The sequence below is a fragment of the Phaenicophaeus curvirostris genome, chromosome 3 (genome assembly GCF_032191515.1).
Source record: "Phaenicophaeus curvirostris isolate KB17595 chromosome 3, BPBGC_Pcur_1.0, whole genome shotgun sequence".
NCBI lineage: Eukaryota > Metazoa > Chordata > Aves > Cuculiformes > Cuculidae > Phaenicophaeus > Phaenicophaeus curvirostris.
In genome coordinates, this window is record NC_091394.1 from 61,710,099 (window position 1) to 61,737,143 (window position 27,045).

The 27,045-nt window shown below is 38.0% G+C and overlaps 1 protein-coding gene across 1 annotated transcript; it reads left to right on the plus strand.

The window, feature by feature from the left end:
• Nucleotides 1-279: 279 nt before the first annotated feature.
• YTHDF3 (YTH N6-methyladenosine RNA binding protein F3) lies at nt 280-26,615 on the plus strand. Its single transcript, XM_069854184.1, has 5 exons — nt 280-589; nt 2,559-2,583; nt 7,900-7,985; nt 9,407-10,999; nt 22,140-26,615. Exons 1-5 carry the CDS (start codon nt 566-568, stop codon nt 22,161-22,163), a joined length of 1,752 nt encoding a protein of 583 aa, XP_069710285.1. The 5' UTR covers nt 280-565; the 3' UTR covers nt 22,164-26,615.
• The last annotated feature ends 430 nt before the right edge of the window (nt 26,616-27,045 follow it).

Genomic DNA, 27,045 nt, shown 5'->3' on the forward strand with positions numbered 1-27,045 from the left:
CCCCTGCGAGCACGCGCGGCCAAATGGCGGGAGGGGGTGGCGGGGGGGGGAGGAAAGAAGAAAGCGGCGCGCGCCGGCTCCTTCCGCCCGCGCCGCGCGCATGCGCGGGACCCGCCCCGTTTCCCTCTCCCGCCATAGCGATCCGCTAGCGCCAGGCGCGCGCGGGGTTGGTTTCCCGCCCCACGTGACATGGAGGCGGGGACGGGGAGGGAAAGGTCAGCGGCGACGCCGGCGGAGAGAGGGAGGGAAGGAGGGAGGGCGGTGGGGGGGAGCGGAAGGTCAGGGCGCCGCCGAGCGGAAGTGGGAGCCGGAGCCCGTCCGCCATTGTGGGGAAGCGGAGCCCAGAGCGAGGGGGGGCAAAAGCGGCGCTGTGTCCGGCTCCTTCCAGCGGGATCGCGACCGGCGGCGGCAGCCGGAGCAGGCGGCGGCGACGACAATCAGGCGGCGGAGAGGAGGAGGAGGAGGCGGCGGCGGGGAGTGGCGCGGCGGGCGGACGGCCCCGGCGTGCGGAATCACTCGAGGCCCAGGCGGAGCGCAGCGAGGGGATCGCGGCTCCCCGTGAAGAATGTCAGCCACCAGCGTCGACCAGGTACAGGCCGCGGGGCGGCCCCGCAGCTCCGTGCCCTTTCTTCTTCCTCGGCCCCGCGCGAGCCCCGGCGGCGGGGGCGGCGGCCGGGAGGACACCCGCACTTTCCCTCGCCGCCGGGGCGGCGCGGTTCGCGGCTTCCTCCCTCTCCTCCTCTTCTCTCTCCTTCCCCGTCGCCGTGAGGGAGCGGCGATCGGGCGGAGCCGACGACGCCCGGGATGGCGGCCCTTTCCCCGGCAGCCCCTATTTATATCTGCCGATCCGCGCCGGAGCCGCTCCTCCTCCCCGCCCGCGGGGCAGCCGGCGCCCGGCCGGGCCGCTTTGTGTGCTCTCCTCTGCCCGCCCCGGACGAGCCCCTCTCTCCGCCCCAGGAGCGGCTTTGCTCCCCGCGGCGCCCGGCTCCGTCCCTTCTGCCCTGCGTACCCCTAATTTTTTCTGGCTCCTCGTTACCGTAGCTTTTCTCTTCCAGCCTTTCTGTCCCCTCCTCCGCTTCTTCTCGCTTCGCGCCGCTGGTTTCTGCTGCTTCCCCACGGCCTCCAGCTGTTCCGTTTCTCTCCATGCGCTGTACTGCACTTTAGTTGGTTCTTCGCGGAGCCTAGAGTTCGTTGGTTTTTCATCTTAGCCAGGCCTCTGCCGGCGAGCTTTTATTGCTGGAAGCTGTTCTGTCTTGATCTCTGCTTTCTCCGTGGCCCTCAGCCACTCTCCAAAAGTTTTGGCCCTGCAGCCTCCTGCCCGCTTTTATTTTCTCTCTGTGCCTTCAATGCTTTGTTAGTGTTTTGGTTTGGTTTTTTTTTTTTTAACTGTCTGTGTGCTCTTAAGAGGTTTTTTTTTTTATGTGATTGTTTCTAGTTTAGCAATCTATGAGCTTCTTGTTGCTCTTGTCTTCCATGAAGACTGCTTCTTCCCAACTTTTTTAGTTTCCCTATCTCTTTACATTTGGTTTAAAGTCATCCCAAAAGATAAGGTGGTTGGTGGTTTTTAGGTTACAGGGATTTTTCTCTGGTTTTGGGAAAGGGAAGTGACTAACCAGTACAGCTTTAGGTGGAGCAATGTTTAAACAGACTTATGATATTTCTGAGACAGCTGCATATAAAAGCAAGATGGAGGTGGTTGCTTCCTGAACTTTCCAACCTCTGAATACTGAGTTTTTCAGGGCTAAAATTGTTGGGAGAGTGATTGAACCCTGCTTAGGCTTACTTGTGCATACATGAGAAGGTGAATTAGATTTTCATAGGCTAGCATTTGTTATTCTAAGCTGTTATGTTTTGCTGTAGAGGAATTAAGGATACGGTAACATATACTGTTACAATGATTCTTAGTGCATGACAGATTAACAGTGGTTTATAATGACTAGTCGTACAAAATCGTCCTTAAGGTATTAGTATGAAAGCTTCATACAGTCTGTATTATTTCATCAGAACAATTGCCTAGACAAGGAATGCACAACTCATAGGTCAGCTTACAATATTGCTGTGTATTCCTTTGTATGTCTAAAGAGCCAGGCATTGTAGGTTGTTCTCTGATAAGTACCTATCAGTCAACTTAGAAGATGACATATGATAATGAAGTTCTAATGGAAGTTCTTGTACTGGCAGTAATCTTAAGCTACTAACTTTCTTTGTTCTTTTACTGTATGCTTTATTTAGTGCTTACATTTCAGAGGGGCAGGCAAAATTCATTGTTCAGGTTTTCTACACCATTTAAGCTTTACATGCTGTATAAGGATTATTTCAGTGCTTTTGGGTGAAATTCTTTCAGTTTTAAAATAATTTTGTTGTGGTTTGGTAATATTTTGTATGATATGATTTAATGTCATAATATTTCTATAATAGCATGTTTATAATAAGATTTTAAATTACGTTTGAGTTGAAAAGTGCAGAATTGGCAAATAAATGGGATTGCCCTGAAGTAAATGTTAATGAATTCTAACTGAACTTGTTTTGCTTTTTTTTTTTCACCTTCCTATACACAGAGACCTAAAGGACAGGGAAATAAAGGTAAGTTGGTTCCTTGTCTTTCTAAATAGATCTCTAACATTGCTGTTTATGGCAGTTACTGTGTCTTCAGAAACCTGTAGGAGAAGAATGTAGCTATAGGATGTCTTCTATTTTAGAGCAAAATAACAGGAAATTGTGTGCCAAAATGTTATTTTCCAGCATTTTATTTTGCAAATGAAGATTAATGTCAGAAGTTGGATGATACGGCTGTTTCTTTTTAGCTGACTTTGTGATATGCTTGTATAATCTCTTTAAAAGTACACCTTGAGCCTTTCTGTGCAATAAGTAGAATCAGTGTACTAGAATCGTCAGGAAGAATCTTTTGAACAGCTTCCTTAACCTGAGAGACAACAGCCACATGACTGTTCGGTTACTCGTATCTGTGAGCAGAACACATCACCTTCCCTATTTTCAGAAATTTTGTGGGCTTTTCTCTTCATTTTACTGTCAGTGGAGAATATTCTCTGTTTTTGCAGGCGTTTTGCTTTTCTACTTTTCATGTTTCTGTCAACATCTTAGTTTTTAAATATCATACTCAATGGGGTTTCTTCTCTCCCACAGAAACAAGGAACTAACTACTTAATATTCTTCTTTTTAGAATTCTTGGCGAGTCTGTTGTAAACAGCATCTGAGATTGTTTCTTGCAATTTATTTCTGGTCTGGAATTTATCTTTGATATGAAGACTTGTACCCATTTAATTATTGGATGCTTAGCAAGCTGAGCTGTAGAGCAACATGTACTTAGCTACCTTCATGTGTGAATATGCTTATTATTTCTTCATATAGATAAACTTTTTTGCAGCACGTGTACTCTTTGCCTCCTGCAGTTCATTATCTGAACTGATCTAATTGTTCTCTGTGGACTGTCTTTTAATATTATCTGCAGTGTGCTTATTCTATTATTCTGCCTATGTGCAGATTATCTGCTTCTTAAGTATACCACTTATGAGGTGGCACATGGCTCCTGAATCTGGCTGAATTTGGCCTGTTCCTTTTAATTTCTCTTACTTAGACCATTTTTTCCCCAAACTGGAGCTGTTAACTATTTCTTTGTGTCTTTGAAATAGTTTGTGTTTATGCCTTCCGTGTTCTCCCTAAATGAGAAGAAAAGTCAGGATCATTTTAGCAAGTAGTTTGTGGCTTCACATTCAAGTTTTAGTGAGCTTGTTGAGATTCATCTAGTAGAGACTTGGACAAGTAGATTTTGAACTATAAGCCATATGTGTGGATTGGAGTGGAAGTATTGAGCATTTCTATTTAGGTGTTATATTGCATCTTGTTTAATAGTGAAAATGCACGAGTCAGCTTTACTTTAACTTATTTATGTTAGCATATTCGTGTTCTGTAACTTGTAAACACTGCAAAATATTTGAATCAAAACATGTCCCAGTTTGATTACATAAGGAAGAGATTTTTTTGCATTTCTGAACTTGAATTCTTATGGAGTGCTTCCTCTTAAAAATGGATGCTTACTTAATATTCTCATGATGAGAACATGACTAAAATGAAAACCATACTGAAACAAAACAATCTCCTTCGTTCTGAAATTATTTAGTATAACGCTTATTCAGTGAAACTGAGTTATGATTTAGTATGGGATTAAATGGCTAAGAGATTGAAGATGATAGCACTGTGTAGCACGAGTGGTTTGCTTTGGCTTAGAGTTTTTAAAGATAATATGTTGTCAGTGTCAGCAATCCTTACTGACTGCATGTTAGCAGACCATAATCTTTTTCTTCACAAGGAGGGTGGTGATTCTTCCTGCTGAGGGTGGAAAAGCACTGGAACAGGTTGCCCAGGGAAGCTGTGGATGCCCCGTCCCTGGAAGAGTTCAAGGCCAGATTCGATGTGGCCTTGGGCTGCTTGGTCTAGTGGGATATGCTCCTGCCTGTTGCAGGGGTGTTGGAATTTGATGATCTTTAAGGTTTCTTCGAACTCAAACCTTTGTATGATTCTATGATTCTTTTTCAGATGTCATGATAGGTCCCAGCTTATGGCACCTTCCAGGAAAGTTGTGGTGCTCAGTTAACAGACTAATCTGAAGTTGATTCTGTGTGTAAGAGTAATAATGTTAAAAGAGGGTGAACAGTATAAGAGATATATGTTTGGAAATAGAATGTTTCATATTGAAACAAAAAGTATTAGGCTGGCAAATTATATTAGAAGTTAGGTGATTTGTATTGTCTAGTAAAATGCGTTTGATGCTGTATTCTGGTTGGTTATATATTGGTGTACTGTGCTGTTTTCCTTGAGCAGAATTTGTGGGTTTGAAGTTCTGGTGTGCAGAACAGTACTATCCATCTATTTTGTCAGATATTAATGTTGGTATTTCAGAGACTTTAATGAATAAATTATCCTGTCTTGGAAGTTTTCTTATTCTGGTTGTCAGCTACTGCATAGTCAAAATACCAGAACTGACATCAGTCAAATGGTGTCTTATGGGTGGGTGGTGGAGGGGAGAAACTGGCATTCCTCAAACTCCACTTTATTTCCCCCCTCATTTTGTTGTGCCAGAGTATCACAGCTGTGATATGGAAGGGGTGACTTGTGTTTACACACACACATATATGTATTTTTTGATTTTGTATGAGGTTTAAATGTAAGCATTATGTTTTAAAACAAGAATGAAATGCTACATGTTTCTCTTAGTATTTATTCTCCACATCAATCAAGGTGTAACAGTTTCTTCTAATGAAAAAATTTTTCTTATGCCTTTGGCCATCATTTGTGTGTTTTGCAAGTGGCTGTTCAAAGGATAATATTAGTAATTAAAAGAATATAAGCTTTAAGTTCCTTTATTTGATGAGTTGTTTCTTCCCAGTATCTAATTACATTGTGTGTTTTCCCAGCATTTGCAGAAGTATACAGTATTTTCAGGTGTTTACAGGTATTTTTAGTGACTGTAGATTAGTTTCAATTAATATTTTTCATCGTTGCCCTGTTTAGTTTGAACACTTAATGTGAGATTTTTGGGAATGAGGTATGCATCTTAATCTTTTTGCTCTTGTTAAATGCGTGTGCGGGCTACGTTCTTCATTATTAGCATGTGATGTAAAGTTAGAATGAAAAGCCAAAGAAGCACACTTCTGGTGATGATGCTTCACTGTGAAATGTGTATATTTACTAGGGAAGGATATTTGTGTAGAACTGTTTTGTGTCACTGACTTAAGATCTCAATACCAAATGAATAAGAAAGAAAATACATTTACAAGAATACTCTCTGTTAGTTATAATGTCCGACCAAAAATAATTGACTTAAGTGGCCTTTAGATACCTCTGAAACAACAAACAGAGCAGATGTATGTTTTATGAAGATTACCTGTCAGTTTTAGGAGATAAATTTTGATAAGATTCTAATCTTGACGTGCAGCTCTTTTTCTTTATTTGTGGTTGCATGCTTTTAAGAATCTTGTATGGCGCTGTCGAAGTTTTCACTGTAAGAGAGTTGTATTTGGGAATTGTGCTCTCCATACTATTTGGTTAATCCTAAGCAATGAACATGGCATAGGCAAAAGATTCTGAGGCTCATCCCTTGTGTGACTGGCCAAATATAAAGAGGAATACAGTGTTCCAGCTCATTAATATGTTACCATTGTGTGTAAATGCAGGATAACTAATGGCCTTAACTGAAACTATTTACAGAAAAAAAACAAAACCCAAACCAACAACCTAATGTTAGTTTAAATTTGGCATTTAATTAGGAATATTGTTCTATCAAGTGTTAAAACCCGTTGTGCTTACCTTTGCTGGTCATATTTGGCTATAGCTGGTATACAAAAGCACTGTGCCAGTTTCTAGTAAAGGAAGTGTCAAGTGTTTTGCCTTCTAAAGCTCCAAGAAGATATTCAAAACACTACTTGCTTTCTTCCTTCCCAGATACTTACTTAGAAAAACCCCCATTTCTGTTGTTCTGTGTTAAATTACGAATTTTTAGCTCTTCTTACTGCTGTCTGAAGTTAGTAATTTTTTCCATAATTTTGGTTATTCCTTGTGATTTCTTTGTTTATTTGTTTGTTTGTTTTTTTAGCTAGTTTCATTCCCTGAAGGTGGTTTGTTTTAGAGGTATTAAAGTCAAATGTGAAAAAAATTGAAGTTACTTGGTCCAGGCACTTGGTTAGCAATATGAGCTTTGGGTGGCAAAAGAACCCCCCATTGAAGCAGAAAAAACCCTCTACTTCTAAACAATAACTCCAGCAAGGTTGAGCATTTAGTTACATGGTTGTATATGGTTGTATATACTTTTCAGAAGCTTTTGCTAAAGGAGGAAAACCATGGAGCCAGCTCTTGGTGTCATCAGCTGTCAGAAAATCTACTGTTTTGTTCTAACTTCTCTTCTCATGGTTTCTTAGTGCACCTTACTGATCACTCTAAAACTTGGGTGTTTTTTTCACAGAACCTATTTGATAAATTAAAAAAAAATGCATTTGGAAAGGGATTCATTTATTTTTGAGAAGAGATCTTCAAACTGTATAATTGCAAATTACTAGTTTCATTCACTGTTCTTCTTTGCACCATGGGAAATAGTGAGACTTAGTAGAAAATTGTGCAATTTTACTTTGTTTCAATAGTAGCCTGGGGGAGGGTAGAGAGACACTTCAAGAAATTTGAGCAGCTGGAAAATCCCAGGTAGGTGTAATGCCTTAGATGAAATTAAAGGTAATGGGAGACCATGAAGAGCAGGTAGGAAGAGATTCCAGCATAAAGTGGCACATATGTTGGGAAAAGAGTGTAATCACCCTTGGGGAGTTTAGGTCTTGTTTCTGTCTCACTTTGTTCCCTCGGAGCTTCAGACATGCCACTAATAAAGTACAGTATAATAGTTACACAGGAAATACAGAATTATATAGCTGGATAGTGGTGCCCTTCATGATTTTCTTGATGGGTAACTGCCTTTCCTCCTGGCAGGAGAAAGCTCTGTGTTACAGGTTTCCGTGAACCTATTGAGTATGTCTGATCTGATTGGTCTGCACATTTGCACTTGGTCTGGTACTTCTGGAAACGCTGGATTTACTGCCTGTGCAAATGAGGTGTGGCTATAGTTTTTCCTCTGTCTGGGGAGCTCAGGAAAGAATAGTCAAGAATAGTGTGCTCTGGCTGCTGTATTTTCAAGACCTCTCCTGAGACCCAATTGGAATAATCAATAGAATAAGCTATTTTCTTGAAATTTAATGAAGTGGTACTTAACAATAATATGTTCAGTCTCAACAAAGCACAAGTAGAAGCATTACAAGGTACAGGTGATTAAGAAGTGTTATCTAGATTAGAAGGGCATCATGGATGTTGCAGAGAGTATGCCTAATACAGATTTGCTTTTAGTTTCAGTACAGAACGGTTCGATTCATCAGAAGGATGCAGTAAATGATGATGATTTTGAGCCATATCTAAGTAGTCAGACAAATCAGGTAAGTGAACATTGTTTGCCATTTTGAAGTTAATTTTGTAGTTCAACTGACTTCCAAACTTAGTTAATATTTGGATGATATTTCTTAGCATTACTTAATTGCCTGGATATCCATTGAAATATAATTTTATATTGTATCTCGTCTTATCATACAATTCCTTAAACATTGTCTTAACAGTTCTGGAAAAGATTCAGTTAAAAATCATGCTCTTATGTGTCCTGCTCTTGCACTTGTCTTCTGACTTCAGAAAGACGCAATTACAAGAAGCTTGAGGAAATGAGAAAAGAAAATCCCTGTAACCCTACAGACCCCATAACAAGGCCTCACAACAAAACCTAACACCTTAAATTTACAATGAAATTGTCACATATTGGATGCAGTTTGAAACAATACTTTCTCACAGCCAATGAAATTCTTAACTGCTTGGACATTATTTCCTTTGAAGATGGTAGAAGTACCTCACGGTTGATGGCATAATAGATTGAGGCTTAATATTACTACAGCTTGGTGTAACTCTTCTGCTAGGAAGTTAATGATTTATTTTCAAAATTGTGAATTGTCTCTGTAGTCAGAAGTTAGTATTCATTGTATTAAGTTTGTAAGTTACAGCAGTTTTGAGAGAGTGAGAAAGTGCAAATTACTAAAAGGCTTTGAGAATTTTGCTTGCCTTTTTTTTTTGGGTTTGCTTTTTTTTTTTTCCAAATAATGCAACGGTAAGGAGGCATCAGGTAAAGGACAGTAATGTGCGTTTTTTCCCCAAAACAACATCACAGGTCTTATGGGGGTAGTCCTTCAAACGTCTTGGGGCTTTATCCTTTGAAGAAGTAAACGCTGTGATTTCCCTGGAGTCTTGGGAGTGGGATTTGAATTTAGCCAGCAAACCTTGTTCTGCTGGACCACAGATTGTATTTAATGGCCATTCTCCACAGTGGGAAGATGTTATGGTTTGATTGTTGGTCCTTATGAAACAAACATTACATCCTTTGCACTGTAGTATTCTGGCAGGTGTCTCCAATTAGAAGTGAGAAATTTGACAAAACTGAGACTATCAAAGCTTTAAATTATTGTTGCAGCTATTTTTCTGTATTTGTGAAACTACAGTTGTCGTAACTTGTTTTTAGAGTAGCTTGTTTTTTTTCTTGATACTGTTGATGTGGGTGCATTTTAAGCCTAGCTCAGTAACTGAAGATACAGAAAATATATTACAAAAAAGGGGGCTCTTTAGTGCTTTGGAAAAGCACTCTTGGGCAAAAAATGGCCATATCTAACAGATACCTTGCTTGTCTGTTACGCTGGGTGGAATGGTGGAAGTTACAAATGCATTCATATAATCCTTAAAAATGTTTTAGACTGCATTACATGTCTTTTTTTTCTGGAGCGTAATTATCTATATTGCTGATTTTTGTTTTATTTTTTTGCAGAGTAACAGCTATCCACCAATGTCAGACCCATATATGCCTAGTTATTATGCTCCATCCATTGGATTTCCATATTCTTTAGGCGAAGCAGCATGGTCAACTGCAGGTGACCCTCCAATGCCATACTTGACAACTTATGGACAGATGAGTAACGGTGAACACCATTACATACCCGATGGTGTATTTAGTCAACCTGGGGCATTAGGAAATACCCCTCCATTTCTCGGGCAGCATGGTTTTAATTTTTTTCCTGGGAATGCAGACTTCTCTACATGGGGGACAAGTGGATCTCAGGGACAATCAACACAAAGCTCTGCTTACAGCAGCAGCTATGGCTATCCACCTAGTTCTCTTGGGAGAGCCATAGCAGATGGACAGGCTGGATTTGGCAGCGATACTCTGAGCAAGGTGCCTGGGATTAGCAGCATTGAGCAAGGCATGGCTGGACTGAAAATCGGTGGAGATATGACGGCTGCTGTTACAAAAACTGTAGGTTCAGCTCTGAGCAGTACAGGTATGACAAGCATTGCGGCAAACAGCGTGCCCCCAGTTAGCAGTTCAGCACCTAAACCAACCTCATGGGCTGCGATTGCAAGGAAGCCTGCTAAACCTCAGCCGAAACTGAAGCCTAAAGGTAACGTGGGCATTGGGGGGCCTGCTGTACCACCACCACCTATAAAACACAACATGAATATTGGAACTTGGGATGACAAAGGGTCAGTGGTAAAGGCACCCCCAGCCCAACCAGTACTGCCGCCTCAGACTATAATCCAGCAGCCTCAGCCATTAATTCAACCACCACCGCTGGTGCAAAGCCAACTGCCTCAACAGCAGCCTCAGCCACAGCAACCACAACAGCAACAAGGACCTCAGCCGCAGGCCCAGCCTCACCAGTTGCAGCAGCAACAACTGCAAAACCGCTGGGTAGCTCCTCGTAATAGGGGTGTGGGCTTCAGCCAGAACAACGGAGCTGGTAGTGACAACTTTGGTTTAGGTGTTGTGTCTGTCAGCTCTTCACCTTCTGGTGTGGAAGTGCACCCAGTGCTGGAGAAACTAAAGGCCATAAACAACTACAATCCCAAAGACTTCGATTGGAATCTGAAGAATGGACGTGTGTTTATAATCAAAAGTTATTCAGAGGACGATATTCACCGTTCCATTAAGTACTCTATCTGGTGTAGTACTGAACATGGTAATAAGCGATTGGATGCTGCTTACCGTTCTCTGAATGGAAAAGGCCCACTCTATTTACTCTTCAGTGTGAATGGCAGTGGACACTTTTGTGGGGTGGCTGAGATGAAGTCTGTTGTGGACTACAATGCATATGCTGGTGTCTGGTCTCAGGATAAGTGGAAGGGGAAGTTTGATGTCAAATGGATCTTTGTCAAAGACGTTCCCAATAACCAACTGCGGCATATTCGCTTGGAAAACAATGACAACAAACCTGTTACCAATTCGAGGGACACTCAAGAGGTACCCCTAGAAAAAGCCAAGCAAGTGCTTAAAATAATTGCTACTTTCAAGCATACCACCTCAATCTTTGATGACTTTGCACATTATGAGAAGCGTCAAGAGGAGGAGGAAGCCATGCGTAGGGTAAGAAATCAATGTCATTATAGCAGCTCTCCTGTTTTTTCTGGGTTTGGAAACATTGTTTTTCATACAAGTGGAACTTTTGTGTGCGAGTGTTGAATCAGGAAGTGGTGCTTTTTAACTGAGGTGTCTGTACTTGATATAACTGGCTCTTAATGAAAAGATTTGAGTTCTTGTAACTTGTTTTGTTACAGAGGCATGTTTTTAACCACACTACTAACACAAGCCTACACAGGCAGACTTCTGACATGTTTTACTCTCCGAAGTACACAAAAACTGAATAGAATGTATTATCCATAATTGAAACCTCCTAGTTTAAATTTTTACCATTTCTGGATATCACAAAAAGGACCTGAAATTCTAGGGTAAGCTTACTTTATTTAACATGACATTTCAGTTCAAGTTTTGCTCTAAGAAAATGTTAATAGCATGATTACTGTGAAAAATAGTTTTTCTCCTTGGTGCAAGTTGTCTTTTGTACAGTTGTGAAACACAGAAGTGGTACAGTGATGATTTGTATGGTGTTAGAATATTTTTTTCATTTCTGTCATGAAAAGTATACCTATGATAAATCTGTAGAGACATCTTAGATGGGGAGGTATTTCAGAAAAATGGACAAGGCATTTAATTTAAGCTGTTTTAATAGTACTGTGTAGCCTAGTACTTTATAGTCTACTTTCTCTTGTGTGTACTTTCCCTGCTGATAACACCTGTATTCACCATTAGCCACAATATTTATTTTTGCCGTATTTTCTTTCCAGACTTGCTAGTAACTGTAAATGATTTGTCTTATGGTTCGAAACATATCAGAAACTCTTGTACCTGTGAGATGGTGTGCAAGTATTCAGAAATAGGAGTTAGCATCAATGCAGTTTGGTAGTGCTGTCCTTTCATCCTGTCACACCATCTACTGAATTAAAAAAGCCTTAAAAGTCCAGATTTTATGCTAATTAGGGGCCTTGTGGGATGTGAAGTCCTGATTTTTTTTTTTACTTGAAACTGCCACGATTCTGGCTGCATAAGAATTTCACCTGTTTCACAACCTCCTTATGTCTCTTAGGTTTCCACTACAGCAGTGATTTCACCGCTCTTGTGCATTCCTAATCCTGCCACACTCATGTTGCCTCTCCTGTAGACCAGTGTTGTGCATAGTGAAAATCAATTTTGTAGTTTTATTGCACAGCTCTAGAATAAATTGTCATGTTGGAAGTTTTTTATTGTTTGTTGGCAAGACAAATACCCCAGTTGGGCATGTAATGCCTTTTAATTTTTTTTTTTTTTTTAAAAAGAAAACGGAATATGCACTAAATCAGTTCTTTCACTGCCATGCTGTCTTTATAGTGGGAGGACAGGCCACATCCTTAACTAATATTCAATATAAGGGGAGAATCTTTGACTGTTTCAGGCTTTATTACAACTTCACTGTGATTTTAGTAATGTTTCAGAAGGACTACGGCTATCATATTTCTCTGTAGCCTTCATGTTTCAGCATTTTCTTAATTTTTGATGTTTTATGACAGTTCACAGATAACTGATTTGCTTCAAAAGTATCTACTTTTGTGAAAACCTTACGAAAGGAGTGATAACTTAGAATTGCCCTGGCAGCTCAGGAAGAGAGTGTTTTGTTTGTGGTTTTATTTCTTCTATAGTAGACAAAAGCTGCAAAATGTCACAGAGAGGAGGAACATAGATTACTGGTAGTGTTTCTGTGTATGCTAAACTTAAATTTTGAAGTACTGATTTCATCATTTAGTAGGTCTCTAACTAGATGACTGTCATGCATATAATACAGTAATTTCATTATTTCCTTTAATACCTTCAGGGAAACGTACAGTATCTGTATGACTCAAATACTGAAGGCTGCATATCTCTGTTAACAATTGCTTTTCCCTATACTTTTGGAGCAAAACATACTTGTCGAGACACTTATGTAGTAGGCATTGATTCTTCTGCAGCATTGTAAAAATTTGTTTGTGACAAATTGCAAAAAATGACTTTAGAGCTGCAAGGTTTTGTGAGGTTTTTTTCTCTTTGTAGGTAGGTTTGACACATGCCTTAAGGAAATTAATAAGTACTTAAAATATAAATTCCAAATTAAACTAATGACAGCTACTGAGACTTTCATCCTCTTATGACTGCATGTTGATTTTAAACCTCTAGGCTTCTTCTTTTATCACACAGTGTACAACAGTCTGTCTTTAAATTGTAAACATGCAATTGTAACTCTTATGATTCAAACATAGTTTGGAAATGCAACAATTAGTATTGTAAGCTTTGGTTTATGGTTAATGGTGTAGTCCTTTATTACCTAGTGCCAGCTAGGCTCTTATGGAGCTGTATTTAAATTAGTGCAGTTTCTACTGACGGTTGAACTGTGTAAATTAAGTTAATGTTCATTTTCTGTGGCAGCTGTAGCATTCACTTTGTTTCCAGCATTTCTGTCATGAAAAATGTGCTTATTGCTGTTAATAAAATATTAAATGCATCAAGCAGCAGTATTCATTTACGTGTTCCTTAAAGTTCAGTTAATGTTTTGTTGTTGCATAGGTGGTAACAAACTTTAGTACAGCCAGTGTTCTAAAAATTGTAAGCAGCATATGATTTATGGATTTAATTTACTTTATAACTGTTCATCATTCCAGCTAACTTATTCTAAAATAATTGGTTGTAAAAGTTTAATCTTAACAACTCAGGGGGATCAATAATTAATTTCCAATATGACCTAGCAGTATGTTTTATTAAAATATTGTGGTGTTCTTCTGTAAGTGCAATAAATAGTCTGCGAGTAAGATGGAACTTCAGTTACTTTGCCATGTGATAAAGGTTACTTGTGAATGACTGTGAATGGTCTCTTTAAATGTAAATATTGGAACTCTAGAGTCTGCCACTGTTTGATGTTGCCCTGGTGTGAGCAAGGTATCTATGGCTGTGATTGGAAACAAATTTGTGCAGTAATCATTCACATTTTTATGACGGCTCAGGTTCAAGTGTCCTATTTTAAATGTACAAGTGCTGTGATCTTTCACAAAAGGAGAAAAGAAATCAGCAATGTTTTTTGAGTACTGTCAGTAATGTAATCTGAAATTGCATTAATCTGTAGTTTGAACTGCTGCTTTTTGGTGTAAATGTGCATATTTGTTTGCATATTATTTAAAAATGTGTGTGTTTATCTTTCAACAGAAAGCAGTAGCAATAAGATCTAAAAAATTGGATCAGAAGTCTTAAAATATGCTATTTTAAGAGCACGTAATTACATTAGGAAAATAAAAGATATTGAAAAGAAAAAAAATCTGTATCAGTTATGCACCTGATCTTCAGTAAATAGATCAAAATAAAATGTGGCTCTGATGAAAAATGTAGTTGTTGGAAGATTGCAGCTTCCTCACCCTCAGATGGTGGCTTGTTAACTTGCAATTACCAGTTGCCCTAGGACTTTTTTGGTGCTTTTTATGCAGAATTCCACTTTTGTATCTTATAGGGGGGGAAAAGGATCAATTCCACACAGCTGTAGAATGCTTTTGATGGTATTCTTAGTGAGAGAGTTCAGTAAAATAATTTTTTATCCATGGGAAAAGATAAAGGGATTTTTACTTTTCAGGAAGCTTTTAATAGCAAGTAAATAAGCTATAACAGCACTCCTATTACAGGATAATACTTTCTGACTGTGATGGAGTAATTTCATTATACGCCCCCCCCTTTCTGATACTAATGTAATCTCTATTTCTCTGATAATTGGGTCATAATCAAACTGTAGTGTTAAGCAGTGGAACTCTTTTCCACTCCTGGACATTGCAGACTTTATGCTTGATTGGATATTTCTTAAAAGTAACTTAAAGGACATATTTTTTTTAATGGATTAAACATCCATTAAGACTGAACTTTAGACCCTTCTTCCTCACTTTACCCTCTAACAACTTCTAGGTTATAATGTTGAAGTTGGATATAAATACATTCATAGTCCTTGTACAAGTCAAGGAAAATGAGTAGTTAAGTCATAGTTGTACCACACAACTTCTTAAAGTTTTTGCACTGACATCTAAATGAGGTTCAAAACAGCAAATGAAACCAGTTATGTCCTATCTTCTGGAAAACTTGTGCATGTCCTGTATGCTTGTGATGATGGTTCAAGGGCCATCATTTTGCAGTTTTCTCGAACTCGATGCTTACCTATGATTTCATCTTTATAAATGAAAGTGATATTGCAGGTTTCATGACTGTTTTAAGAAAAATAAACAATATGGTGAAAAAGTAGAAACAGAAGATACATTTTTGCTTCTTTGATGGTCTTGAGATGAGTATGTACCCTAGTTTTGGGAAAAGAGGCTTATTCGCAGCTAGAGTAATTTTAGACATACTGTTCCAGGACTTTCATACCATGATGGTGTGCTTATGTACCATATCTTCATTTGCTTTTGTGCCTTTAGTCTTTCAGAAACAAGAGAACTTGCAAGTCATTTTTATAGGCAGAGGGTTTCGAATGTGCCCATTTTTTGTGTGTTTCATAGAGTCAATTGTTCTTGTTCACAGGTAGTGTTAGAGTTCTTACAGGATGGGAATAATATAGAAGGCCTGGATCTTAAAATATAGTATCATATGGAGTTTTAAGTAGTGTTGAGTCCTGTCTTTCTCTAGTAAGGAAAAAGATGCTGCAGCAGGGAAAGTGCAGTATTGGACTGTTAAGTGAAAAAGATGGGTTGTAATTAAAGTCGCAGGTGATCTTAGTTTATAGCAACACCTTTATGGATCTTGTTGCATTTTTCTTGGTTGGAAATTCCTGCCTGCAAAATCAAGCCTACAGAGTCCTTTTTATGGAGTAGATTTCAATTGTCTTGAGTCTGGACTTGAAAGGCCAATTCCTCCTGTAAAAAAAGGGACTGAGTATATCAACCAAATGGTTTACCTTACTGTTCATGAGTCCAGTCATTTTTGGAATCTAATTCTTTAGTGTTCTTAAATGAGAAGGTAGCTGCCTAAGACAAGACTTCAAACTTGAATTGAGCTGGATCTGTGACAGCTCTTCCTTTTCTAAATGCTGTATCTTTAACTTGTGGCTTTTAAAGGAAAAGAGTAATTATAAATTTCTTTCAGAGCAAAATCAAAACCTCAAGAATACGTGAATAGCTGTAAAAATTCATGCAACAGCTTCTGCTTCCTGCTACATCTCCACAGATTGCGCTGTTCTATTAAGAACAAATTGACTAGAACATTGATGCTTTTCCTGCTGTTTGCAGGGAAGAATTGCTGGCATATTGCAAGGAAGTCACAACCTGTGTGACTCTCCGTGCTGTACTTCTGCCTTGCTTCATTGATTCATACTGCAGAAGGTAGTATACTCCAGAAGGCTAGGTAGCAGAAACTAGTCAAGATTGCTGCTGGTGCTTCGCTGGGAAAAATGGCGCTTTAAAACCATACAAATCTTGCATATCTAGCAAAATGGTTTCTGTAGGTTCAATTGAACTAGGATTGTTTCAGTTTTGTATCAAAATTGATTTGTTTTAACCTTTGGGTTCATCTAGTTGAAATTACAAATAACAAGAGTTTGTGTGGGATGATATGCTGTTTGAGCCCAGTTCTTTGTGGGTACCTTTTCAGAGGTCTGATACTGTACTTAATATTGACAGGTAATTATAATTATTGTTTTGGTTTTGTAACTGGGGATTATAATTGTTCGTGAAAAAGTAAACAAACTTGTGCATTCATTACAATGAGAAACAAACCAAGATAAAGTAAGTTCATATTTCCTCATGGAAGACTGGAATTTGAGTTACACATGTACAAAGAACATGAATACCGAAGCTTAAATAAAACCAGAAATTCTTCCCCAGTGTATTTTGTAGGCTCTGGAGTGGCTGTAATTTCACTTCCAAGGCTGCTGTATATTTCTTAGCAGATGACTTTGTTGCCCATGGGCATCTGAGAAAAAATTACGAAGGTGTTAGTCATCTTTCTGCTCCTTTTGCTGGGACAGGGATCATCACTGAATGGAATTTCCATAGATATAGTTAGAAGCTATATGTTGTCAGTCTTCTAAAGCTGATGTTACACTGCAAGCAGTGTTAAACAATTTTTTTACTTGCTGAAATGGCTGTCTTGTTGCTAATTAAAATCTGATATTTCAGTGTGTAACCATGTCTAGCACTGAAAGGAAGCACTTGCTACTTGTAGTTAGAATTGGCTAATCCATCGTTGAAAGTATCCACCTGTGGAAACAACTGGAAGGGCTTTTCTGGCTCATGGAGTTTGAGCTTGGTTTCTACAGAGCCTTTACTCATTGTGTGCTGTCATACAGTGTCTTTAAAGTAATTAGGTTTCCTTCCGCACATCTGCCTTTTGAATGTTTGCACCGTGTTATTTAGTGTGCTGGGCAATTCAGATGTGGATTAAGTTCTTATTGCCTATATCATTACCATAATAAAATAATACAGTCTGTCCTTGTCCCGATAATAATGTATGTGTTTGCTCAAATTTAATTTTTTTTTACTCTTTTACTGTAATTTTCACTTTTTTAGTATTGATAAGTATGTTTCAGAGACTGAAATAAATAAAATGCCATCAAAACTAATACCTCTGGTAGCTTTTCAGACTTTCTTAGTATTTATATGCTTCAAAGCCTTATTTACTGTCTGGAGTTCAAATGATCTGTGGTAGCAGGGTCAGTATTAATTCATAAGGCTTACTGGGAGAAGAAACTGCTCTAGAGTTGTAAGACCTTGTCTGACTTCGTGCACTGACTTTGATTTTTAATTTTTGCCTTGTGGTTTTCGTGTTGGGATAAGGAATAAAAGAAAATGAATGCTTAGGGAAGCAATAGCATCTCCACAGGAAAAATGTCTGTCTTTGTAGGCTTCTAGAGTTCCTTTCCATCTCATCCTTCCCTCTCATCTTTCCAGGATTCTCAGAAGTGCTTCTCAGAAAAGTGTATTTAAATATATTTATCTGGTTTTGAGGTAATTTCTGTCTTCAGATTTGCCTTCTTCAGTTCAAAGTTCAAGAGTGAGCAATTGGAAGGATCTTTATTTTACACAGTTTTAAAGTTTCGGTAACGTAATTTATGTTAACAGCCAATGAGATCCTTGTCATAGATGGAGTAAACCGTTTCTAGTGTTTTTCAGGTTTTTCAGTGTTTACACTATCACAGCTGTAATGGTACACTTGGGTGGAATAAACTGCAGATTGTGGCTGATGCCATTAGTAAATGAGATTTCTTGATCTTTGCTCTGGCAGCTTCTCACCACCTCTACAGCTGTCTGTTCTGCCTTTTGCCAGCTGTTTCTGCCCACGCAGCGGAGTTGGCAGAGGAGATGTGTGCCTGTGCCTCACTTCAGAGAATGTGGTCTGACATGTTAGCTTACATTGCAGATGAGCAGGGCTTTTAAGCTGAAGATTAAATTGCAGTTTACAGTGAAGCAACTAAAATGTGCTACACATTCCCTTCTGAGGCTGCTATGAGAATGCTGCCTCTTGGGAGAGGGGCAAAGCACACAGCTTCAGCCATGAACATTTTAAACATTGCAGTAAGATGCAAAAGTTTGGCAAAATTCTAGATCTTTGTTTTGCAAGTGTAACTGAGTGGACTGGAGGTGAGTGTGCATTGGAACTACTTGTGATTTACATGTGCAAGTTTGCAATCCTGGATAGTTTTCAAAATGTGCACTTGAAGTGCTTGCACTTGCAACCTCTATAAAAAAAGCAGGAGTCTTTCCTCCACCTTGAGCTTTAGTTTGTGGGATCCTGGAAAAACAAATGCAGCTGAGGACTGTAGTAGTTTGTTGTACTTAGGCTACCATGTACATTTTTACTACTTAAGGAAAATGAAAAATCCTCATCTTGTTTTTGATAAAAAAATTCAGTAGTCAGTGTTGTGTGCATCTTGCTAGTTTCCTTGAAATCAGATCAGGAAACATTCTGTTACTTTGAATTCTGGAATTTCATCAGTATAGAGATTGTATTAATTCTGAGGATAAATTATATTTCAGCTACTTTTTAGCACAACATCATTTGATTAATGCTCTGAATTCAGAGAACTGAAATTTGGAAGTAAGTCACCCTCACAGTTCAGACCAAATTGTCATACTGTTAATTCCATATCCTTACACTAGATGGATGCATGTTTCTGAGGTCCAAGCATTTTTATGTTCACCTTCACTTGATTTTGTCAGGTTTTGTAGAAAGTTACTTGCATGTTCTGCAGTTGGCAGGTACCTTTAGCCATCTGATGCATTCCCATGGTGTTCTAATTCAAATGGTACTTAATTTCCATGTCTTGCTCATAAACTCCCCCTAAAGCTGGGTAACTTCACCCTGGTGAATTCTGAAGTTAAGCTGGCCTTTGGCAGGGAGTTTAAATTTACTGGAGAGGTGTTTTATCCAAGAGCGTTGCAAGATATGTGGCAAAGGTTTTGCTCATCTGAATGTAAGAAATAAAAGAAGTTGGGTGAAAGGAAAATATAGTGAAATCCAGTCAGTTATGCTAGAAACTTCTTTTGCTCTGATGGTGGAAACCATCTTCTGCTAGTTTGTCTGTATTGATGTTTATACAAAATCTAACATTCAAAAGCCACCTTGTACACCAGGAGTACTTTTGAGACAGGAGAAGGCAGTGATTGTGAACATGGTCTGATTTAGAGGGCTAGGGAAGCAGTTAGTTCAATTTTGAGTGTAACTGCTACCTGTGTTTTGAATAAATAAGGTTTCCACTCTGTCTGTTTTGCTATATAGACTGCCAAATGTCACCGATACCAATATCTGAAGAAGGCACTGTTCACTTGCAGTGAAAAATGTCAAGTTTGTGTATCTGCTTTAAGTATTGGAATATAAATGTAATAATATGTAACTTTGAGACTACAGGAAGGGTGTGCTGGTGTTGTTCAGAAGCTTTTTTCCTGTGTAGAATTCAAAATTGCCTTGACATTTATAATACTGCCTTTATGTCACCAGATGGAAGCAGGCATTCACGTTATCATTCCTTTTCTACTTTTAATTTTTATGAATTTAAGTACGCTTTGAATTTGGGGACTGCAGAAAGCACAAGGTTAGTCAGTTTACTGTACAGCAGTTTGCAATGCAGAGAGGGGCTTTCTGGACAGCTTGAATTGGTGCTTAGGTATGTAATACTTGCAGACAGGTGGGAACCAATGATTTTATTTGTATATAGGTTGTATTTAAAATTGTTAGAATATTGATAGTTCATTATTTAACATCACAGTGTCATAGACTACTCCTTAATAGCATAGTAGTGTTCCTCAGCACTTAGCGGAGTTCTTGCAGTTGAAGTCTGCACAGAGTAGAGGAATAACGAGAGATGTGCATGAACAGGCTATTTTTGAATGCCTGACATGCATAATGGGGCATGAGGCCAGTGATCATCTGTTTTCAGCCTAGACACATGCACTGTTAACGTGTCAGTTTGTATTAATGACTGATACTATCAATCTCACATTTCAAAACCAGTACCTTATTATACAAATATTAACCATGTCTCTTTGAACTAGGAAAAATTATTTTCTAGTAGAATAGTGCCAGTATTGCTCTTGCTTTAAGTATGCTGAAGTTCTGCCATAGAGAATGTACAATCTTGGATACAGAGATGCTGGGACTAGGAGCTGCTTATTGTGACCATGCATTCTGTGATCTTGACTTTTCTGATGTGCATCTTGAAGCAAATCAGAGGTCTATATTGGACAGGACTAGATCGTCAGCTGTACTGTAATAACCAGTATATATGTTACATATCCTCTTTTTTTTATTATAGTGTCTCTTTGGCTGAATTTGTTTGGGTTCTTATGCTAATTTGCACTTTTCCTAAATGGTTTCAGCATGGTATCAGTGTAGTTTTTGAATCATTGTCCAAATAACTCCTGGTTTGTTTTGTTTTTCCTTGCTATGTTTATGTTCCATTTATAACATGCTACGTAAGGCAATAATAATAAAAATACTGGAAATGAGGTTTTTGTTGCCTTCTAGATGGGATAAGGAATCTACCCTTCTTCTATGAGGGTATTTTAAAGCATTTTTATAACCGGTTCAGCTGTATATATTAGGAAAGGAAATGCTGTTGGAAAGTAACTTGTTAATTTCTTGGAGTCAAACTGCAGTGTCTTTTTACAGTCTAGGAGATAAATAATGAAGGCAAAAAGATATAGTTCATTGATCTGTCTTTATTTTTTTCCCTAGAGATAATCATAATGCCGAAGTGTATGGTTGTGTTTAATGAAGTAGAGGACATTGAGGATGATGATGAAGCACTGAAGATATTATTTACTGTTAGGCTAGTAATATAGAGGAAAAAATTGTTACGCACTGATAGAGATACTGTGCTATCAGTATTTTAGCCCTTAACCATACAAAGTTGTTCATTGTTGTATTACACAAGTGATATTGCAAACTTTGTTCCATTACACGTAATGTAACATATCGCAGTGCCGTTGGGGCTTTGTAGTGAATATGGGGTTGACTGCAACTCAGGCGGACATTCAAGTGGTTGTTTGGGTTTTTTTTAGCCATTCCTGCCTCACTGGTTTTGCCTTTTGTTATTAAAAGTAATTTGAAAAGTAATTTCTAAAAAAAGTATGGATGGCTTCTTTTAGAAAAGTTGTTCTTGCTATTTGAGCAATGTGTTTGGAGGAGGTGGTACTGGGCCAACTTTTTTACCTTTTGCATATTTAAACATTTTATTATAGTGGGCTTCAAATGAGATACATGTAAATATGATCTTTAATTTTTCAGGGATGTAATGGATGGAGAGTAGAATATTTGAATACTCATGCTGTGTTTTTTTGACAAGTTAGAAGATTTAGAGTGCCTCTTTCTTGCCTTGTTTGTAGGTCTCTGTCTCTTTACTCAGTTCACTTGGTGCAATAAAAGTGGCTTAAAAGTAACATTATAAAACCTTTTCTTTTTTGGTAGCTGTTTTTTGGAATGTATTTGCCATTCAGTTTGCTGTATACGTCAGTGTTTCTTTTTAAAAAGTTGACTTGAACTTGATATTTCATGTTCCTGAAATAAAGTGAAGCTTTTTCTTTGAAAGCTTTTTGCCTGTTTTAGAGAAATTGCAAGCAATGTGACTGCTCTAATGACAGGAAAGCAGATAATGATGAACTGTGTATATTAATGTGATTTTCCTTTGTTTTTGTCTTTTTTTCAGGAGAGAAATAGAAACAAACAATAACTATATGGAGATGTCCTGCTAGAATTACAACACTAATGATGTAGACTCTGGAAATGCCTAATATGTCTAAGAAGACGTTATTAAAGCTTTTTTCTGCTTAAGGTGACATCTTTGAACACTTTAACACAAAATTGACTCCTCTTGTAATGGTTCTCATCAGTGCATCTGCCCTTATACTCTCTCACCAAACACACTTGAGAACTGTACCTTCGTCAAGCACTTTCTGTCCTGAAGCTTTTACCAGTATCTGCTGTCTTTTGTATTTATGCATCCTAGCTAAGGCACAGGAGACCGAACGAATGCAAGGATTCATTAACTCTTTGAATTTGTTAAATACTAACATTTAACCATTAGAAGTGGTTCAATGATGTGAGATTCACATTGCTTCAACTTAATTTTTTCTTCGTTGTAGGTTTTTTTAATTGTCAGTTTTTAGCTATTCAACAGATTAGAAGCAAATCATGCCATATATTTAGTCCTGGAGTAAAACTCAAGTCTAAATGTTCATGTGAAAATTATTGTAGTAATCTTTTAATATGGCAAAGCAACTTTAAGCTGCAGTTTAGCCAAATGAAACGTAACATAAAAATTCAATTAGAATGACATTTCCCTTGTTTCAAACTGTTTGGTGTAAGAGAATATTAATATGCAGCTTGGTGGACATCACCAGATAATGCACATTTCTTTTTCTTTTTTTTTTTTTTTTTGTTTTCTGTAACATGTATACTGAAAAATTTGTCTGAGGATCTGTTTGTTTGCTATCACTCAATGAATCTCAGTTTTGAGTAAATGTACCTCAGTCTAAAGCAGACTTTTTATGACCTTTATAACTACATTTAAAATCTTTAATTGCTATTTCTGGGTGTTTGCAAGCCTGACAGATTGCTATCATGAAAGTGAAAATTTACTCCTCTAGGTGATTCACTAGCTAAATAAACATAATTCTTGTTTAGCAAGCATATACTCTGTTTCTCAAATGTTTTTTGTTTCATTGTACCAACATCCAGGTGTTTTTTCCCCTATTGGAAAACGTTTTGAGAAAAATACTTTGATCCATGGAGATGACATATTCATAGCCATGTTAACATGATTTTCATTCGAAGTATGCAACAAGATTTTTAGAATACATGTTAAACTGGGTAATTCTGTACTAGTTTTTAACTTCTAAAAATTATATCTTTTTGTTTCAGTTTATATTACAACACATTCTATCTTCTGGAAGAGAATATTAAAGAATGTTAAGCGGGTTTGACTGTACAAAATACTGAACAGCCTGTACCAAACTCCAGGGATGGCTTTCTCTTTTTAGAACAGCAGCGTAGAAGTCAGATATGTTATAGCTTAAAATAGCAATACCACATATTATTTGAACATGTCAAATTTCTTACTGTCCAACACAGATGCTTATATTGTGTTTCGAGTCCTACGTTTACAGATTCTGGCAATCAGAGTTCTGGCGCTTAGGTGGCAAAGGTTTCTTCTGAATACAGACTGTTTTACTGCATTTTACTTTCTCACTTCTTTAAGCCCCTTGCACTCATCTAACCTTGCAACCACAAAGTTCAGTACACACTTATTTCTTGCTCATTATTTAAACTATTGTTTGAGACTGTGGAGTAGCAGATATGAATCTTAATTTTTACTGCCAGTTTTCTCAAAGCTCAAATGGGAAGCCACTCCCATATTCTGAGAAAAGAAGCAATCTCAATTAAATGGAGAAGTATAATAAATAGCAAGTGGAGTATGGGAGGAATAATCAAAGTGCATAGTGTAAGAAGAGACTAGGAGATAAAGATTTAAAGCCTAAACCCTATGAAATTTGGCTTGATACCGAAAATTGCTGCTTACATGCATTTCTGTTTCTTGCTAACAGGTTTTACAGCTATTTGTTTCCCTCTGTTGGCTGATTTATGGATTACTGTTTGTTCCAACTGTCATTGATCAGTTGAAGTGGCAAAGGTCCATGTTGTGTGTCCAAAGAATGTAGTCCTTCTGATGATCCTTCAAGGGATCAGCATGTTTCTGCCTCTTTGTTACAAAAACATCATATCAAAATGCACAGAAATTTCCAGTTAAAAGAAAGCTACTGTTAAGAGTCAGGCATTCAGGAACTGATTGCATGTGCAGCCTTAGTTTGCTTCCACTGCAGTGTTCATATTTTTGCAGGCTTTGTTAATATTTCCTGCTTTATGCCTTGCCTTTTCTATTCTAATAGCATGAGCATTGCCTTGAATAAGTGAGGTTTAGTATAAAATGGATTCATCACTCTGCTGAAGACTTTGAAAGCTTGGAAAATCAGACAGGTTTGGGAGAGAAGGAGGTGATAGCATTTAGAGAGATGTGACAGTTCTTATACTGTTCCAGGATTGTTAGCAAATCTACAAATAGAAGAGTTTCATTGCTGATGGTGTTAGCCGTGTTGCGACTGATTTGCCGACTGTTGAGAGTTTTAGTATGTGCAGCTGAAATTAAAAGGAATTTTGTGTGCATTTAAAGTACTGTAAAAATAGTATATAACATTGTAAAATCAGCTATGGAGTGCTGTACTAGTTAATGGACATGTGAAACTTCTAGCCCTCAGCTTCCTTATGCACGAGTTCTTTTCCTCCAGAAAGAAAAGGAATGGTGCTTAATATCTCAAATAAACGTAGAAATACATTTTTTTTGTCTGATTTTTCAATACAGTGTAGTTGTTATAATGGCTGCTTGCTAACTTGCTAATGGAGGTGTCAGTGGAACCACTTTTCTGTTCCTGGTATTTCCTCCTTTATGTCAGCATTTGTTTTCCATACTGAGCCAGTTCAAGACATTTTCTGCTGGTTTAATTGTCTGGGCAGTTGTCTGTGACGTTAGATATTTAGAAATGAGATGGCGGGAGGGTAAGGAAGGAGATCTGTAATTTCAGAAGCAGGTACATGCTATTGATTGGGCTTAGCTGCCCTATAGCTATACACCAGAGGTACAGCAGAATATTTAAAATGGAAAGGCTCCCCAAGTGCAAAAACAAATTTAAGTTTTCAGTGTAAGATTTTAGTAACATACAGTGAGATATGATGTTATTTCACACATTCAGTGATACCAGGAAGAGGGAGGAAATTCTGAGTATTTTCTGTTTTGACTGCTTACTCCACTTTGAAGATACATGAGAATCCATATAGAGAAGTTGTTGCAGAAAGGCTTGTCCTGTCAATGTAAGTGGGACAAATTAAAGTTGTATGAAATTTACTAACCTTTGAGTGTTTCTTGGCTTTGTAACAGAAGCATCTTTAACACAGGCTTTTTGGTGTTTGACAAGAAATAATTTCTGTCAGTTAAATGCTGAAGTTGCTAACTTAAGTGAACAGGGACATGACTTTATTTTGAAGTACTTGCATTGGGGAAAAACTCAATAGACAAATCTCACTGCTTCATGTCTTTTGGTATTCTAGGCTTAATTTATCATCTACTTGCTTCCTCTTTGTCTGTTTTCTTCTTTTTGGACACTGCACACTTTGCATTTTAGATGCAAAAGCCCCTTGCCAAAATTATTCTCATCCCAGGCAGATCTGTGTACCAGGCAAAAGATAATGTTGAGCTCTTGGTCAAGTGCAAATGATGTAATATTTAGGAGGAAGCATCTATTTTTCACTGTTTAGTCAAGTTCAATTTTGAAGTTGATTTCTATGTCATAGGGTAAATGACACAGTTTTAAATAAACTTTTTTGATGTACAGGTATCAATGTGTCTTTCCTAGCTGAAACTGAGTTCAAGCAGCAGTGTCTTGAATTCTGTAAGTAACAGTTACCTTAAATTTTGGTGGCTCTTTCACTAGAACAGTATTTACATACTTAAGCTGATTTTAGTACAGTGAAAATCCAAAATGAACAGTCTTTGAATTTTCTGCAGCACTGATTTTTAAATTAATAATTCTAGGCATTCAAATACAAGTCACCCTTTGGGAATGGATTTTATAATAATCTTCAAAGCCATTTGAACTCAATTTTTCCTACCATTTTATTAAGGAAATACACACAGATTTTTGGTGTCTTGTTTATCCTTTTGTCAGGTGAAGATCCATATAATTTATTGATAAATTAGGAGAGATTAAGAGAGCTGCTCTTTTCCATTCAGTTGCAGAAAAAATGTTGTTTAAACTTTGTGGGGTTTTTTGTGTGCATTAGAATATGCTGACTTAGATGAGAGTTCTTTGGCATGAGAATTGACCATTTGATCTTATTTAATCTGTTTGAAAGTTTCCGTGAAAGTAACCTGTTCACATTCTTATTTATTTTCAGCTTGACACGTCCACCATAGTTTAGCATGGGAGAGGAAAGAATTTATGGAATTTTAAGTAATGAGTTTGGCCTCATAAAATTACAGTATTAGCATACAGCTGGCATGTTTTCCTCAAAACATCTGTTCTATACTGTCTGTTCTACTTTATATATTTTAATAAAGTGCATTTCAACATGATGAATATGGACCTTTCAGTTCACAAAGTTATATTTGTATCTAGCCCAGGTTCTTGACAGTATTTCTCTTTCTCTAATAATCCTGAAGCACTTATTAATGATACCTTCAGTGTCCAAGGAATCTCTGAGCAAAATACTACTAATAAAACTTGCTGTTTGTTAATATAAGGGGGATGCATGATGTTTGTGTTACCTGTTCTTTTCTGACCTTGTCCTTCCCCACAAGTGGAGATCTGACAAACAGAAATCAAACACCAGTTGGATGTCTCTTCCAGTCAATTTCCCTATGTGTTTTACAACAAACTGTTTTGCCACACTGCAAGCGGAGTGCAAATTGGGTAGGTCTTCAAGTATCTTCCTCCAGGACCCTGCTCTTAGACATCCAAGAGGCAATGAATTTCTTAGTCCCATCTAATTAAGCATTACTTCCC

Bases quoted from the DNA above. Each gene is read 5' to 3' on its own strand.
- YTHDF3 (XM_069854184.1), top strand. From the start codon at position 566: ATGTCAGCCACCAGCGTCGACCAG. The intron at 2,584-7,899 runs GTAAGTTGGTTC...ATTTGCTTTTAG, and splicing joins TAAAGGACAGGGAAATAAAG to TTTCAGTACAGAACGGTTCG. The intron at 7,986-9,406 runs GTAAGTGAACAT...ATTTTTTTGCAG, and splicing joins TAAGTAGTCAGACAAATCAG to AGTAACAGCTATCCACCAAT.